The 16,186-nt window shown below is 42.2% G+C and overlaps 1 protein-coding gene across 4 annotated transcripts; it reads left to right on the top strand.

Annotated features, from left to right (window-relative positions):
* Window positions 1-5,123: 5,123 nt before the first annotated feature.
* On the top strand, window positions 5,124-13,531 carry SLC13A2 (solute carrier family 13 member 2). Of its 4 annotated transcripts, none has more exons than XM_031053687.2 (11): window positions 5,124-5,237; window positions 5,551-5,687; window positions 6,672-6,898; window positions 7,584-7,764; window positions 7,982-8,104; window positions 9,035-9,256; window positions 9,353-9,441; window positions 9,915-10,036; window positions 10,814-10,975; window positions 11,925-12,062; window positions 12,684-13,531. In XM_031053687.2, the coding sequence occupies exons 1-11, from the start codon at window positions 5,139-5,141 to the stop codon at window positions 12,813-12,815; spliced, it is 1,632 nt and encodes a 543-aa protein (XP_030909547.2). In that variant the 5' UTR covers window positions 5,124-5,138; the 3' UTR covers window positions 12,816-13,531. The 4 variants fall into 4 exon arrangements, with proteins under 4 accessions (XP_030909547.2, XP_030909545.2, XP_030909546.2 ...); XM_031053685.2 differs by having other exon boundaries at window positions 9,353-9,450; XM_031053686.2 differs by having other exon boundaries at window positions 6,672-6,982; window positions 7,605-7,764; window positions 9,353-9,450.
* Window positions 13,532-16,186: the final 2,655 nt, after the last annotated feature.

Raw genomic sequence — 16,186 nt, 5'->3', positions numbered from 1 at the left:
CCTCACTGGAAGAGCAGATCAGAAAGCAAAGACCAAGTTGTTTTTTAAATTCCAAGGACCCAATTCAGTGTTAGATTAACCCATTTACATAAACTGGTATGGCTCCAAGTTAATGCAAATTGACATCAGTCCTTTGACACCACTGAGGGAGTGTTAATGGGCTACAAGTGAAGCTTTGACCAATCCCCCTGAACACATAAACCAGTCACTCTGCAGGAGCACACTTGCAGAGCCTGGTTATAGCATCTGTGCAAGAAACAGGACTCACCTTCCAGTGGAGACAATTGCTGTGGATGTGCTGCTTCTGAGGAACAAGCAGGAATCATTCCACATTGTTACTTGTGGAATGCTGCAGCTGGAGGCCAACCTTTGTAAGAGAGATGTGAAAAGAAGGTGTCAGTTTAGATTTTCATTGCAAACTTAGGACACAAGAGTAGAAAGTAGAACAATTACTTTGCCATTGGCTGATTTTGTCACTGCACCTTTTCAGCCACTAATTCAACATTAAATAGAAGCAAAAATATGAATATAATTCATTTGAAAGTGCTTTCTCATTCCTTTTTGTAGTAAGGGTGAAGTGCTAACGCTCAGGACTGGCATGTTACATGCTGCTGTTTCTTGGGAGCAATAAACCTAAATCAAGTTTGCTGTGAGTTGGCAGCTGAAACCTCACTGGTTTTCAATCCCAAGCCCTGACAGAAAAAGGGTGAGAGAGGGAAAGAGCAGAAGCTCTTTGTGGTGCTGACATCAGATGACCTAATGTCTGTGCTCCTCTCTCTCTCTGCTTGAGTAAGCTGTAAACAGAGCTGAGACAATTTATACCAATAAAACGGAAATGTTGTCATCATTCTCTGAAGATTTGCTTGATCTACCAAACAAAGACATCAAAGTGACATTAACAAGACACCCCCTTTGGGACCGGACAGTTTAGTTCCACTCCTGCATATTCACAGAACCAAGTAATTCACTGCTTGGATTTGGAGAGTTTCTTGCTAAAATGACCAAGAACTGCTGGTCATATAGTACTCACCTCCCTGCCCAGGACACCCTGCAGGCTACCAAAGCTGTCTATAGACCTGCAAGAGCAAGGTCAAGAATCCCCAGCCTGAACTCTGCAAAGTGATGCACTGTGGCCAAATCTTTCCCAATCCACTGAGACACAACAGGCTACATCAGAGTATAGGGTTCCCTCTCTGGCCCTAAGCCTGACTTAGGCTGGGCTAAACCTACTGGGCTGCCAGGTGGGAGAAACTGAGTTCTGACCAGACCTTAGTATTTCCCTTTTGCTCTATGAGTAGAAGAAAGAGGAATTGTCATGAGGGCTGTATTATACAAAGATGGGTGCTCCTGCTCTCAGGTGGTGAGGACTGTGAGTCCCTTTCTCCATGGGGACTTGATGTGGCATCTGGTGCTGGAAGCTCTGGTCTAGTGGGTTTTGCTACCCAAAGAACATCTCAGTGCATACAATGATGTGTATATAATGCTTCTTGACCTTTCTAAGCTCTACACTTTGAGTATTGCAGATCTTCAAGCTATTATAAAGAAGCAGTTTCTCTTTTTATAGAAGGAATAACAGTACCTACTCAGAGAAGGCACTAGACAAAACATTAATGTTCTATTAAAAAGAATAGGTCATTTCAGGGTGCTGTTAATAAACCTACTTGGTCCACAAGGAGTTAATTCTCTACTGGATTTATCAGTTATCAGAAAGATTGAAGAAAGTGCCTGGTCTGACACTCTTTTCTGCTGTCTCCTCCCTTCTTTGTTCTCTTCCTTCTTTCTCCGATTACAGTTCCAAAAACAACACCCAACCTCCCGAGGTCAATGGTTAATATTCCCAAGTGTTTATATAGCCTCCAGCAGCAGAGCTTGGGTCCTTCAGCACTGGGCCAGCTCCAGCACCATGCCTCGCTTCTTGCAGATTATCCTAGCCTGCAAGAAATACCTGCTTGTGGTGCTTATACCCCTCTTGTTTCTTCCCCTGCCTCTGGCTGTCCCGACCAAGGTAAGACCTCTTAAACTGAATTTGATCTCCAAATCTTGCCTTAGACTTGTTCCTTTTAAATGCCAGAGCTGAGGGGAACATACAGATCCTTCCTCAGAGACACTTCATTTATGGCTTGAAGATCTTTTTTGTTTGCTGAGCAGACTCCTTTGACTACTGGTAGTGAGGGAATATAGAAGCCATGGGATGTAGGTGGATGAACAGATACATCTGTGATAGCATATTCTAGAAGAATGTTCAGTGACAAGTGATTTTGTAGCTTTTGCTTTGCTTCTGCCTGATGTAGTGAAGGACTTTCTGTGCTGAAGCTCATACGTGTGAACCTAAGGTACAATTTAAGGCTCAATTTTTAATTCCCCTTCTGATTTCCTAAAAGAATGCAGTCCATATTTTGGTTTTGTCCTTTCATTTTCCCCCCTTGTTGTCACTGCCAGGTAGAAGAGGCATTTTCCTTGGTCAGAAGAACAAGGCACTCTGATACATGAGGACAAAGTAATAAATATCTCACTCTTTCTTTAGCATATTCCTATAAGAACCTTTCCAAGCAGTGACTTAACACTGAAATTGTCCAGCTTCAGAAGACACTTTGCTAGGATTCCTTCGTTAACTCCAAATCCCTGTAGCATTTCTTGAGGTATTTCTGAGGCACTGATCACTCAAACGCAGTGTGCTGAGCAGGCAGACTGCCAGTGCTCTGAGTTATTCCTCAGCCTCCCAGTCTCTTCATGCAGACAGATCTAATCTCTGCTTTTCAGGTCTTTTATTGAAGTCAGAGCATTAGCAAGTCTCAAATCTACCTCTCCTGTCACTGCTCTTTGGACATCAAGTCCCAGCTCTTACCTCCAGTCTCTGCTTGCCCCCAAATCCCTGCTGACTCCCAGTTTCTAGTCTCCTTTGCCAGGCTTCATCCTCACTCCAGTAGTTATTCCTTGTTTTTTCATGCAGCCTGTCCCAAAGCCCTTTCCTCCTCACAGCAGTCTTTTTGGAGCTATGTTATCCGAGACTTTGGAGCTATGGATTGCAAGCAAGAATGAGAGCGTGGCACTGGCTTGAGGTAACTGATGAGGCGTGCCCCCTTATTCTCATGCTATGAAAACAGCTTAAACTATCACTTAAACCTTTACTAAGAAGAAAAACCAGGAAAAAGCATCTTATTTTGCTAGTTAACATTCCATAGCCAAAAGGGTTCCTGAAGTTAAAGAGATCTGGCTCAGAATAGTTTTAAGTACCCGAAAGAGATGAGTTTTCTTTGTCCTGAGGCCACACGTTCAAACTTACTTGCTGGAGTCATTGTTACCATACAGTAAGTCCTTTGTATTGCCTGTGGAATGTTTTGATTCAGCTCCTCTTTCAAAATTACTCTCTTTGGTTTCTAGGTAGTCACTTAGAACACAATAAATTCAGACTGCCCTGGACTTTTCCCTTTGCTATCTGTAAGAAGGTTTCTTGTGTTGGGGTTGTGCATCGTGGCATGTTAAGCAGGAAAAGCTGGTGCCTCAGCAGGAGGGGTTGTGAGCACACAACCTATAGAATGGAATTTCACATTTTTCTCTTCTGTTGAACTATTAACCTGTGCTATAATGACAGCTTTGGGCACTAAACTAGTACAAATGTGAGCAAACAATGCTCAAGGTTTTGTCTAATGACAGAGAAATGTCCTTACAGGACAAACTGGTCATGTGAAAAGCCTTGTTCCAGCTTCTACTGGGAGCCTGTGCATAGCAGGCTGAGGAGAATAGCACTGGGCCTACAATATATGTTCCAAAGCCCTGCCAGGGTCTCTCAAAAGACATCAACTGGTGTCTATTAGGATAAAAACTGGGAGAAAAAAGGATCCTCAACATTGAAAATTGCTTTAAGTGTTGGATGGGATGTGTAATTAAGGTTTTGAGTGCTGTCATTCAAAAATAAGGCTCAGAAAGATATCTTGTCATCTCTTCATGAACCTCTTTCAGGTTTACATCTCCAAACCTGCAGCTTTGGTAATTTACTACCTACATTGTGATCATCTTCTTTCCTCGAGACTTCTCAGCTCCCCTGTTCATCCTTTCCCTTCACCAGCTCCATAACTTCCAGGCCATGTCCAGAAGTCCTCAGCATGTTCTAAAGCATCACAAGTTTGATCCTGCAGGCAGGCATTATCTTAGCTCCTTGGTTTAATTCTCTGTAATCTCACCATTACAACATCCATCTCTTCATTAATGGTTTCCTTACTTAGCATCCCTACATTTTCATTCAGGTGAAATCAATTTCATATGAATTTCATTCATTCATTCACGTCCACCCTTAATCTAAGCCCATACAACCACTGTTTTCTTCCTTTGGATCTGCTGGTACCCATTATTTTGCCAGTTGCAAAATAAGGAAGACACTGTAACCTGCAGTGTTACTTTTCCTTGCTCTCTTCATCAGCCCATCTATGTAAAAACCTGTTGTGACAAGTTATCTAGTGTATAGGGACTGAGTTAAATATTTGTATATAAAGCTTGGAGTGGTTTTCCAAAGAGTTACTCAGAAAGAGGAACATGAAATAAGGGATCATACCTCCTTCAAAGAAACAAGATAGAGTCAGTGGAAGCTGAAACTGATCTGTGACTGGTTTGTCAGTGGGCGTTTCAAAGTCTGTACTAAGCTAAAAATCCGGTGAAGAACAGATAAAGGTATCTAAGGTACAAGGAATCCAGGCTGTTGAAATGACTTGGGGTTCATCTGAGCCATGTCCTGAAACACGTGGAGAAAAAGGTGGGGAAACCTTGGCTGGCTCAGTACCTGTTTCTGCACCTCCATCAGCAGAATCCCAAAGCCTGTGCAGGGACTGCCAATCCTTATCATGAAGGGTTCAAAGTCATCAATTTGTTTCTTTTCCTATGGTTCTTTGTTTTCCCCATAGGAGGCCCCCATCTTTTCCTCACAAGGTTGTTGAATTGCTTGTCAGTTGATTACGATCTGCATAGGTAGGAGGATAGATAGGAGGGGAAGACAGAGAATAGCATTTTCTCTAACCCCTTTATCAGGCTATGAATATAATTATGGGCTGTTGCTTTCTCAGAGCTTAAGTAAGGTATACAGTCTGTTCTGATTGCATGTACTCTTCTTCTGTCAGGAGGCCCAATGTGGTTATGTTATCATAGTGATGGCACTGTTTTGGTGCACGGAAGCGCTGCCGTTGGCTGTCACATCTCTCCTCCCTGTCCTGTTCTTCCCGTTGATGAATATCATGGATTCAACAACAGTAAGAAATCTTACTCTATACATGTTTGCTTGTTGGTCAGCTTGTTTGGGATTTATTTCTAAGGTGATTTTCAGAGCAAAGAAGAGCAAATGGCACTACTGGTACACAGCAGTCATCTGTCCTCTCCATAGAACAGGACTTGCATGAGCCTAGAGTGAACTCTTGGTGGTGCTGCTAATATGAATCAAAGCAAATCCACTGTTGAGATGCAGTCCATAGTTACTCCATGCTAATGTCTCCAGATCCTCCCTCAGAAGTCCCCTTCTTTCTTGGGGCCTTGTCATTATTTTCCCTCCTTTGTTCCATGCTACAGGTGTGCCAGGAGTACCTGAAGGACAGCAATATGCTTTTCATTGGGGGATTGCTGATGGCCATCGCTATTGAGCACTGGCAGCTACACAAGCGCATTGCTCTGCAGGTCTTGCTTATCACTGGTGTGAGACCAGCCCTGTGAGTAACACTGTGGGATAAAGGACTTTATGACATTACTTGCCCGTCGTCTCCCATGCGAATCTGCAAATTGTATCCTACAAATGCTTTTCTACAGTCCAAGTGAGTTAGTGCCTGAGCAGACCTTGCAAATGGGGATCCTTTGATGTGTTACAGAGCTGGTGTGTCTTTCTGGAATGCCAAATGGCTTTAGGTGGAGAAATAGCAAGAAGTCAGTGCCAGAAACACAAGGGTGCTGCTAGGCTTGGCCAGAAGCACAGCTTTAGACAGTCAGGAAAGACTCCAGCTGAAACACAGAAGCATTAACTGAGAGAGAAGAGGAAATATGGGGATGCTTGTTTTGAAAACAACAAATGTTTACCAGCCTAGATGTTTAAGCTATGCAGAGGCTTCATGGCCCTATTTAATTTGTCTCAGATCATAAGAAGAGGGAATAGTGAAGGAAATTACAAAGCAATAGAATAAAAACACATACAAGATAAAGCCCTTTTCATCTGATATATAATCTACGTCTCATCTAAAGAATAATTTTGAGACAAATAACAGAGTAATACTGAAACATGGATTAGAATTTTATATGAAGAAAATCTTAAATAATAGAGGGGATAAAATGTCAAAAAAACAAAAGAGATCTCATCTTCCTTACGGCTTAAACTGATTGCCACTTGGGATCAAATTCAGCTTTGCTCCTCAAAGTACATGATAATACATTAACATGTGTTGTTTAGGTGGAATGTCTTCTTCAGAAGCATGTAGAATGAACAGGACACTGACTGGATAAACTGCTTCAAGCTCCCAGCTTCCCCTTTCCTAGTGCTAAGAACGTAAAAACCATAACTGGCTGAAAGTGTTAAATCTTCCTGTGTCATTCCCAGAGCAGACCAGGGTAGGAGGAAGCAGTTTCCAGACCAAAAGCTTTGCAATGAAGAAAGGGCATCACAGAGCTGAGTTCTGAACTGACTTTTCCAAACCTTTTCATGTCAGACTTCTCATGGGCTTCATGGTTGTGACTGCCTTCTTGTCCATGTGGATCAGCAATACTGCCACCACTGCCATGATGGTCCCAATAGCACAGGCAGTGCTGGAGCAGTTGCACAAGTCAGAAGAAGGGTCTAATTCACCTGGCCAAACCTCTGAAAAGATTAATAAGGCCTTTGAACTGCAGGAAGAGTCAACTAAGCCAAATAGCTCCAAAGAAATAGAGGGAAAAGGTGAGTGGGTTACGTGTGGTTTTGTCTTTGGGGTAATGGAGGATGACCTGAGGCCTTCTTCACTGTCATTAGAGTTGGTAGTAAGTTCTGAAAGAAGAATGTACCCAAAGCATTCTGACTGCATCCAATGGCATTTATGAGGCTCTTTCATGAACCAGACAACAGCAAATTAAGATCTACTGACTTGCTGAAGTTATAAATAGATTGAAAACATGAAAAGATGATAATTAATCAACAAAACAGCAAAATGTGTAAATTCTCACTTACTAGAAGCTTTTATATTAGGTTTGATATTTCCCTCTATAGTTATATTAGTTCAATTGTTATCTACTGTGTAACTTATCAGATAATAGGAAATTCCTGAGGGAAAATTTTATGCCAGAAGGGTAGAGATTAAAATGATCTTTCTAATCCAAAGATATGCAATCATACAACAATCTCTCTTTACCAGCTGTCTTGCCTTCTTCCCCTCTTTGAAGCAACTCAAAATGCAAATCTCAGTGCCAGGAGTGAGGTGCTGGTACAGAACAAGTTCTCTTCAGTCCAAGTCCTCTGGCTCTGTTGTATCTCCTGGAATCCTTTGTCCATTGTGTCCTAGCCTTGAAATACTGAATTATGCAGGCACAAGATCTTTTCCTACCCAATCTAGCTCCTATAACGCTTTTGTTCCTGTCTTGGGACCTAGGTAATAGTTATACCCTGACAGTTGAGGAAGACAGAAAGAGAAATGAAAGTCTGCTAGAGGAGAAACACAAGAAATTCAGCAAGGGATTGTCTCTCTCTATTTGTTACTCAGCCAGTATTGGAGGGATTGCAACTCTAACTGGGACAACACCAAATCTGATACTGCAAGGACAAGTTAATGAGTAAGTCTGGCTGAATTTGGGGTTACATAGCCATTAAAGTGCATCATTCTGCCACAGCTGACTTCCAGCCAACACAGAGAAGAAAAATACCTGTTTAGTAACTTTCTGGGAAGTCAGCTTCTCTTCCTTAGTGGGTCTCAATAGTTCTGCTTTTTGGAATCATTAAATACAGAAGAGTGCAGAATTTTGGATGCTGACAGCCATCTGCATTCTACAGGCTCTTTCCTAAAAATGGCAATATCATCAACTTTGCCTCTTGGTTCTCCTTTGCCTTCCCCATCATGATCTTGTTACTGGCTTTGGCATGGATTTGGCTGCTGATACTGTACTTGGGCTTTAAGTAAGTACCCTTTACACACTGTATTACAGCTGACAGGCCTGTTATCAAGTATTTGTTACATGTTGGAACACAAGTGATGCTTTTAGTGATGAGCTTATGCTTGAAAGTCAGACAGCAAGTGACAAGTCCTCGCATACAACAGACACTACTAGAGCAGCATACTAAGTATCTATTAAAATACTGTAACTTTGCCTCTGAGGAATCTGATCAAACCCCTGCTAAGTACACTTGGTAGATGAAAACATGAAGTTATAACTGCATACAACCTGTTCTGCAGCATTGCTTTCAGGTCCTGAAAGACTGTTGTGCTTCAAACCAGGAATTTAATTTCTACTTACACTTGGTAAATACCTTTGTGACAAGAGTTGCTCCACACCTGGAGGATTAGTATGGTGCCATTCCCAGTGCTAATCACCTCATACCACCAGCTTGCATTGCCTACCAGTTTAATACTTAGCCTAACACTTTTGAATTATCCCCATCCTTCTCTCTTTTAAATTGAAAGAGTGCTGTAATACCTGAAATATATAATACCACCACTTTCAGCTGGAAATTCCACATTTAAAACTCTCTTTTTCCATCATTTTAAAAAGCTTGGCAACTGTTTGCTTCCTGGTGATCATGTAGTCTTGTCACTCACACCAGCATTGTCATTATTTCCCCAGGTGTCCATATAGCACCCCTGCCTGTCTGTAGAAAATGAGTTTTTAGGGGCAGGAAGCATCTCTCTGGTCATCTTGGTAATACACAGTACAATGCAACTACTATCCAACACCTATGGCTGCTGATGAGATGATTATACATATGATTTCTATATGCATATATAATACTTCTATCTAAAAGACAATATGACAGTGTATAACATTTGGATTCTTACCTCTAAGGATATCTGGCAAATTTCTCTGATATTTCTTGTCCATTTTCTTCTAGTTTTCGTGAGAACTTTGGGTGTGCTACAAATGCCTCTTCGAAGGCAAAGGAGCAACAGGCCTATAACATTATCAAGGAAGAGAAAAAGAAATTGGGCTCAATGAAAGTTGCAGAAATAGCAGTTTTGGTCCTCTTTGTACTACTGGTAGTGCTCTGGTTTACAAGAGAACCCGGCTTCATCCCAGGCTGGGCAACAGTTCTGTTCAACAAAAATGATATGAGGTATAACCCCTTCTCCTCCTCACTTTGAATACAGTAAGCTAGATTTAAGGAAAATGAGAGCAGAGCTGGACTGAGTATCTGCCTGACCTCTTGCAGCTATGTCACTGATGCTACAGTTGCCATCTTCATCTCGACTCTGTTGTTCATTGTCCCTTCTGACATGTCGATCCGTTTCAGAGACAATGGTCAAACAGGTGCGTTTACATTAAACAAGAATTCAAACTGCTCTCCTGCATAGCTGTAATGCTTTAGGCTAGGCAAGGCACATAGCCAATGAAAGTCCTCTGGTTTTGTAAGTTAACTTAGTAGGAAACACTTATCCCAGCAACGTTCTGGACACTAGTACACACATCTGTAAAGGCTGCTGGAGTCTTCAGGAGAGAATACATGACTTACCAGGTATGTTGCCATACTTCTCCCTCCCTCTTACCTGCACTATACGATGCCTTTTGGAGCAACTACACATCACTCATAAGTATTTTTGCAAGTCAAGTTTTAAATCTTTGTTGATGATTGCTTTAAGAGATAATTCCAATCTACTTGGATCTTTGCTGGCAGAAGTGTTTCCTGATGTTCGGGCTCAACTCACCTCCCTCCAGGAAGTTCTCTTTTCTCTGGAGGATGCACCAATGGCTTACAAAATCTTTCTGGATTTTAGGCAGCAAGCCAAAGATGCAAGCACCCCCAGCTCTCCTGGACTGGAATGTGGTTCACCAGAAAATGCCATGGAATATTGTGTTTCTGCTGGGAGGTGGCTTTGCCTTAGCCAAAGGCAGTGAGGTAACACTCCTCTGCTTACCTGGTATTTGTGTCTTCCTGGGTGTTTTCCATCTTGCTTTCCATGAGTGCTCTCCCAGAACACAAGAGGGCATGCTGGTAGCACTAAACATGCATCTCCTCAGGTAGTGGCAGTAGGACAGACTTCCTTAGGAGGAATCCTGTGATGAGAACAAATCCTTAGTGCTGCCTGTGCAACTGGGATGGTACTACCAATCCAGGCAGCACATTAACTGTGTTTCTAGAAGAGTGGATGATTAAGAAACTACCCCAACACATTGAAGGTTTTATTAAATAAACCTTAACTGATATGGAAAGAATTAGGAGATGATATGCCCAGGATGGGTCTCCAAACTATTTCAAACTCACTATTTATGGAAATAGCATTTAAATTAAATTAGAAGACAAATGTAGAGCTAGCTGGAGAACCTTCAGGAACAGATAAAAATGTCTAGATTAAAACAAAAAGACCTGAATATGGATCATGTGTAATAATGACCTGAACAGAGAAATAATTATTTGCTATCAATAACATAGTATAATGCAATATCTTTTTCTTATTTCAAATTCTTTGGAAGAGAAAGCATGTTTATTGTTATTTAACCTACCAAATGATTGTATCTATGAGCATTGCCTTTTACTTGTTCTACAGAACGCAGTTTGTGTGAGAGCTCCTATCAGAAGGGAAGGTAGAATCAATATGAGAAATGTAACTGGACTGTGATGTGGCTATTTCTTCTCCAGCCTACTATCCTAACAGACCTCTTTCCTCTGTTACAGGAGTCTCAACTGTCCTCATGGTTAGGAAGCAAACTGACTCCTCTGGAGAAAATCCCTCACCCAGCTATTGCTCTCCTGTTGTGTCTCCTTATTGCCACTTTCACTGAGTGTGCCAGCAATGTGGCCACCACCACCCTCTTCCTCCCTATTCTGGCTTCAATGGTAAGTGCCAGCATTTCAAAACACTGTTATAAGAACAGCTTTCAGCTCTTTCCCAAGCATATATCTGCTCAATTATAAATAATAACTGGCTAACACAGCCAAGCACTGGTTCATATATCTGATCAGGAATACAAGATTTATAACCTACATATATGCATGTAGATGCACATATACTCACACACACTGTGCTTAGTTCAACCTTTCTAAAACCATTGCTGCTGAAAAATAAAGGGATTAAATTCATTGGCATATTAGACTTTGCCTTCTGGCCTAAACAACCTCATGAGGTCACTGCCAGCTGTACTTGTTTTTTCCTATTTGTTCTGCATAGAGACAGCACCAGCATTTGCTTCCCCGCAACATTCCATTACTGTATTTCACTCTGACCACTGGCCTTCCAGAAGTCTCTGAAGGTGATAGCATTAGTCAAGCTCTATGACCTAATTCAGATTTTTGCATTTCCACAGGAGATTCCTGTTGCTGGGGTAGACATAGTTCTGCAGCATGAAAAGCTGGTTCCAGACAGAAACTGGAATAAGCTCCACCAAGATCTGCTTGCATAGGCCACAGTCTCCAGCTAACTCCTAAACCACTCACCCTCAGAGCCTGGGCTACCCTGTTTCCTCCGATAACTGGGTTTTGTACTTAACCAGTTTGAAGCAACATTTTTCCCTGCTTTTAGAGTGGAGTACAACCATTATTATTAATTTATACTGCAGGAGTGATCAGATTCCACCATCAGGAACAGAAGGCACTGACCACGAAATCACTTCTTGCATTTGCTGCGTACAGACATTGGCTGGAATTTGCTAAAGCAGAACCAGCATTTCAGTGGCTGCAGTATTTGTAAAAGAATGAGGTTTCTGACATAACAAATAGTCTCTGCCAAAAGATTTCTATGTAGGTTTGTCTATCAAAACCATCATATTTGCTCTCCCTCCTTGCACAGGCTGAAGCGATCTGCCTCCATCCACTCTATGTCATGCTGCCCTCTACACTTTCTGCATCATTGGCATTCATGCTCCCAGTGGCCACTCCTCCTAATGCCATTGTCTTCTCATACGGGCAACTCAAAGTGATAGATATGGTGAGTGAAAGCACCTTCTTTTCAGAATATTCATCATGATAAAGAATAGCAGCACTTTTAAAGATGCCCTTGAGCTTGTAAGGAACAGGCAAGGCCTCTTGAAGATGTTTCAGTAAGATCTTGCTGTCAATGAGAAATGGCAATGTCTAAACGATTGAAAAGGACAAAGGCAGATCATAGAGATATGTGAGTCCATCCACCTGGACAGTCCTGCAGGTACAAGGGGAAAGCCCAGCCCATGTCACTAGGCTGCCCTGATGCCCTTTCTCACTATATTAGGGAAAGACTGACAAGGATACCATGTCTCTTGATAACTTTCTAACCTAGGTCCAAGAAGAAATCCAAAGTAACATTAGAGACAGACAACAGCTCAGAAGAAAAAGTCCCACAAAAGTGGATTAAAAGGATTTCAGAACTTCTAGTTTTATCCAATGGAAACTCATTTTTCCCTAATACAAATTACATTTGTGAAGAAAACCAACTTTGGTGTAATTGGATGGAGTTCTGATGGAGTTGTAAAAAAGGTCAAAGATAAAATCTAACCATACACAAAACCCTAATCAGCAAGTAAGGAATAAAGAACTCAGTTCAACTTATAACCTTTCTCTTCTATAATTCCAGGCCAAATCTGGGTTTGTACTCAACATTCTAGGAGTTCTGGTGATAAATCTAGCCATCAACACCTGGGCTTCATCTTTGTTCCAACTGCAAACTTTCCCATCTTGGGCAAATAAGACAGGTACATGCCCATAATATGGAGAGGCAAGAAAGCAACAACAGTTTCTGTCAGAGCTGCAGTGAGAGCAAGGCTATCATCTACATGTGTTTTTTACCAAGGCACTGGTTAAAAGACAGGCCTGTTCTGTGGAAAAGGACAAGCCACATGCAAGCAAAATCACTCCATCGATAACAGCAATAAAATTGCCTAACAGTGCTGTTTAGCTGGCAACTTCGTTACCCCAGAAAAGGTAACCTTTGGCTTTCCAACTGTCCCAGGTATCTTCAGGTTTTCTGTCTCTGCAAGGGTAGGTTTTCCCCAAGTGCTACACTGCTTTTCCAGCTCCTCCTGCAGAATGTGAAGTCTGCAGCAGGAAAGAGAGAGGTGTGTATATAAAGAAGAGACTCTGCATTCCTGGTCTCCTGATCCTGATAAGTATACAGTCTGCTGTATGTGTGTTCAAGATGTACATGACTGTTAAATTCTCTGTGGGCATTCCCAGCAAGACATGTGCTGTATGATTACAGACAAGTCCCATATTGTCAGCCCACTCTATTACTTTGAAACATATTTATCTGCAGTCCACTTATGAATGTAAAAGACCATTTTATTCCTAGAATGTCTCTCCCATTGTTATTTATGTAATATTACACTTGTGAGGTCACAATAAGAAGAGCTATATTCTTTTGAGAAGGAGAGAATCCTTGTGTCCTAAAATATACATGACTGAATTAAAGATTTTTTTTACGTACCCCTGTGTTATGGAGAATTTTCCCATTATTTATCAGTGCTTCTGTCTTCCATGTATGAACTGCTTGTGTGTGGGATCTAGGGACTCCAGAACCCCTTATCCCCCCGTATTCCCCCATACACCCCATAAAGGGTCTCCACACCCCTACAGAACACCATGGAGAGACTCCAGACCCCCAAATCCCTCCATAGACCCCCATGCAGGGACTCCAAACCCCCAAATCCCCCCATAGACCTCCATGTAGGGACTTCAGACCCCCAAATCCTCCCAGACCACGATGTAGGGACTCCAGACCCCCAAATCCACCCATAGACCCCCATGCAGGGACTCCACACCCCCCAATCCCCCCATAGACCCCCATGTAGGGACTCCAGATCCCCAAAACCCCAGTATCGTCCTCCCATACTCCCCATGGAGCCGCAGGAAGGGGCTCCAGACCACCACAGAACCCCATGTAGGGACTCCAGACCCCCACAGATCCCCATAGGCCCCATAATGGGACTCCAGACCCCCATAGACCCCCATATCCTCTTCTATTCCCCCATGGAACCCCATTGTGATAAACATATAAATGTATTGGCTTTTGCAAATCATAGATGTGATTATGTGGACATAACTATACAAGTTTACAGTAACAAAACCAAAGCTCAATAAAGACATAAGATGAGCAAACCGGAGTCATATAGTAGAAGAACCTGTAAAGTTAAAAAGAAGAAAAGGGGGGGGGGGTGCATGCTTGATAGAAGAAAAGCTAGTGCCTGTAAAATATAGAGTTGAAGTCCTTTTTAGCTTAATTTAGGTTGTAGAAAGAGAACAATGTTTATGTCATTAGCCTGTGGAATTTAGTGGCCCCACTAAATGTGAGTTAACTGTTTCACACTGGTCCTCTAAAGTATCTTTAGTTTTAAAGAACAATGTTTGTGTTGTAAGTCTGTGGTGAGATAACAAGATTTAGTGACCCCACTAAGCATGAAAGAGTTATTTCACACCATCCTTGTACTTATCAGTTAGTTCAGAGACAGAGCCTCCCAAACATCTGCTAGCTTGGGATGCTCCCGTCCTGCTATCAATTTTGCAGGAAGGTCACACCATTTCAAATCTTTGTTAGTTATTAGAATACAGATAATCTCACCCTTCTAATCTCACCTGTCTCTTATCTGAGCTAATCTGACCCGGGATGATCCAAACTGTGTCACCCGAGCTAATCCGATCCGATCTAATCCAACCTGGGATATTATGACCTGGGCTAATCTGACCTGGGATAATCTGACCCGGGATAATCCGACCCGGGATAATCCGACCCCCGGGATAATCTGACCAGGGACAGTCAGACATCTGACCGGGTCAGTCTCCCCCAGTCAATCTCACCCAGGTCTAATCTCACTCAATTTAATCTCACCCTGGATGGAGGCTATGCTATGCTTCCCCAGGCTAGGCCAAACCACCTGGCCACGGTAAACTAACCCAGGCTATGCTAGGCTAGGCCAGGCTAACCCAGGATAGGCTAAACCGGGCTAACCCAGGATAGGATGGACTAGGCTAAACTCATGCCACCTAGGGGGCGTACTACTCCTTCCACCTAGGGGGCGCTCTTCTCTCTCCAGATAGGTGGTGCACTACTCCTTTCCCCTAGTGGGAGCTCTCCTGCTCTCACCTAGGGGGCGCACTACTCCTGCCACATAGGGTTTACTTAGAATACCTTTAAATCATCAGAGAAGTTAACATAATTGATTTACTCTTACTGTTAAAGTAATAATTACTTTATTATTAAGAGTCTAATTTTCTTGGGATCTCAAACCCAAGATCTTCCTTTACAAAATCTCGAATACTGTTAAATATTTAATCTTATTCTGCTGGAACTGACTTGCACTCCCTAATGACTGAACTGACAAGATACTAGAATATCCAAAGACACTTAGTGCCATAAATGGGCTCAGACACACCAGTTATACGATAGGTGCCCTTGAACCCTGCACTAAATGCTTTGTTTTCTTGTTGCCTGCCCAAAGTCTATTGCATTTCTGAAGTCCCACTTGAACCCTGCAGGTTCAATGAGAGTGAACATGTGTGAATTTCACTCTAAAATAGCATGCATGCTCTTCCGAATCTTTCTTCTTTCTTTCTCTATGGTAATTATGAGGAGACAAGGACAGAGTGCAGTGTACATGCGATTTATGAGATGTTAGAATTCACTGACCTGCAGTAGTTTATTTCCAGTTCCAACTGTCAAGACAGTTCTTGTATCTGCTGCTCACTGATTCCCTTTGCACTCATGGCTTCATTGCTCTGAAAAATCACCTACTCAGAAAGAACAGTTTGCTATTAATCCTTCAGTGGCTTTGAAAGATAGTGTTTGATTTGACATGTGATAGGGATCCAATAAACTATCCACAGCATGAGAAGGAAAGGCATTTATTCTCTTTTGCTAATGAGCTCCTCGGTAATTGATTTCAATCACATAATGACTTGTTCAGGCCACTGCTAAACCACTCACTCACCTTCTTTCCCTTTGCATTTACCTCTATCAAATAACATAAATCTGTCTAAATATTTTCATTACCCTGTGTCTGAGCACCCAAAAATGACAAACTCAAGCAGATGATTTGCTGGAAGCCTCTCCCTTCTTTGCTCTTTGTCTACAGCAGCAGGGCACTG

This window comes from Melopsittacus undulatus, chromosome 13 (genome assembly GCF_012275295.1).
Source record: "Melopsittacus undulatus isolate bMelUnd1 chromosome 13, bMelUnd1.mat.Z, whole genome shotgun sequence".
Taxonomy (NCBI): domain Eukaryota; kingdom Metazoa; phylum Chordata; class Aves; order Psittaciformes; family Psittaculidae; genus Melopsittacus; species Melopsittacus undulatus.
Note: the sequence above shows the minus strand (reverse complement) of the source record. Positions and strands in the feature narration are given on the sequence as shown.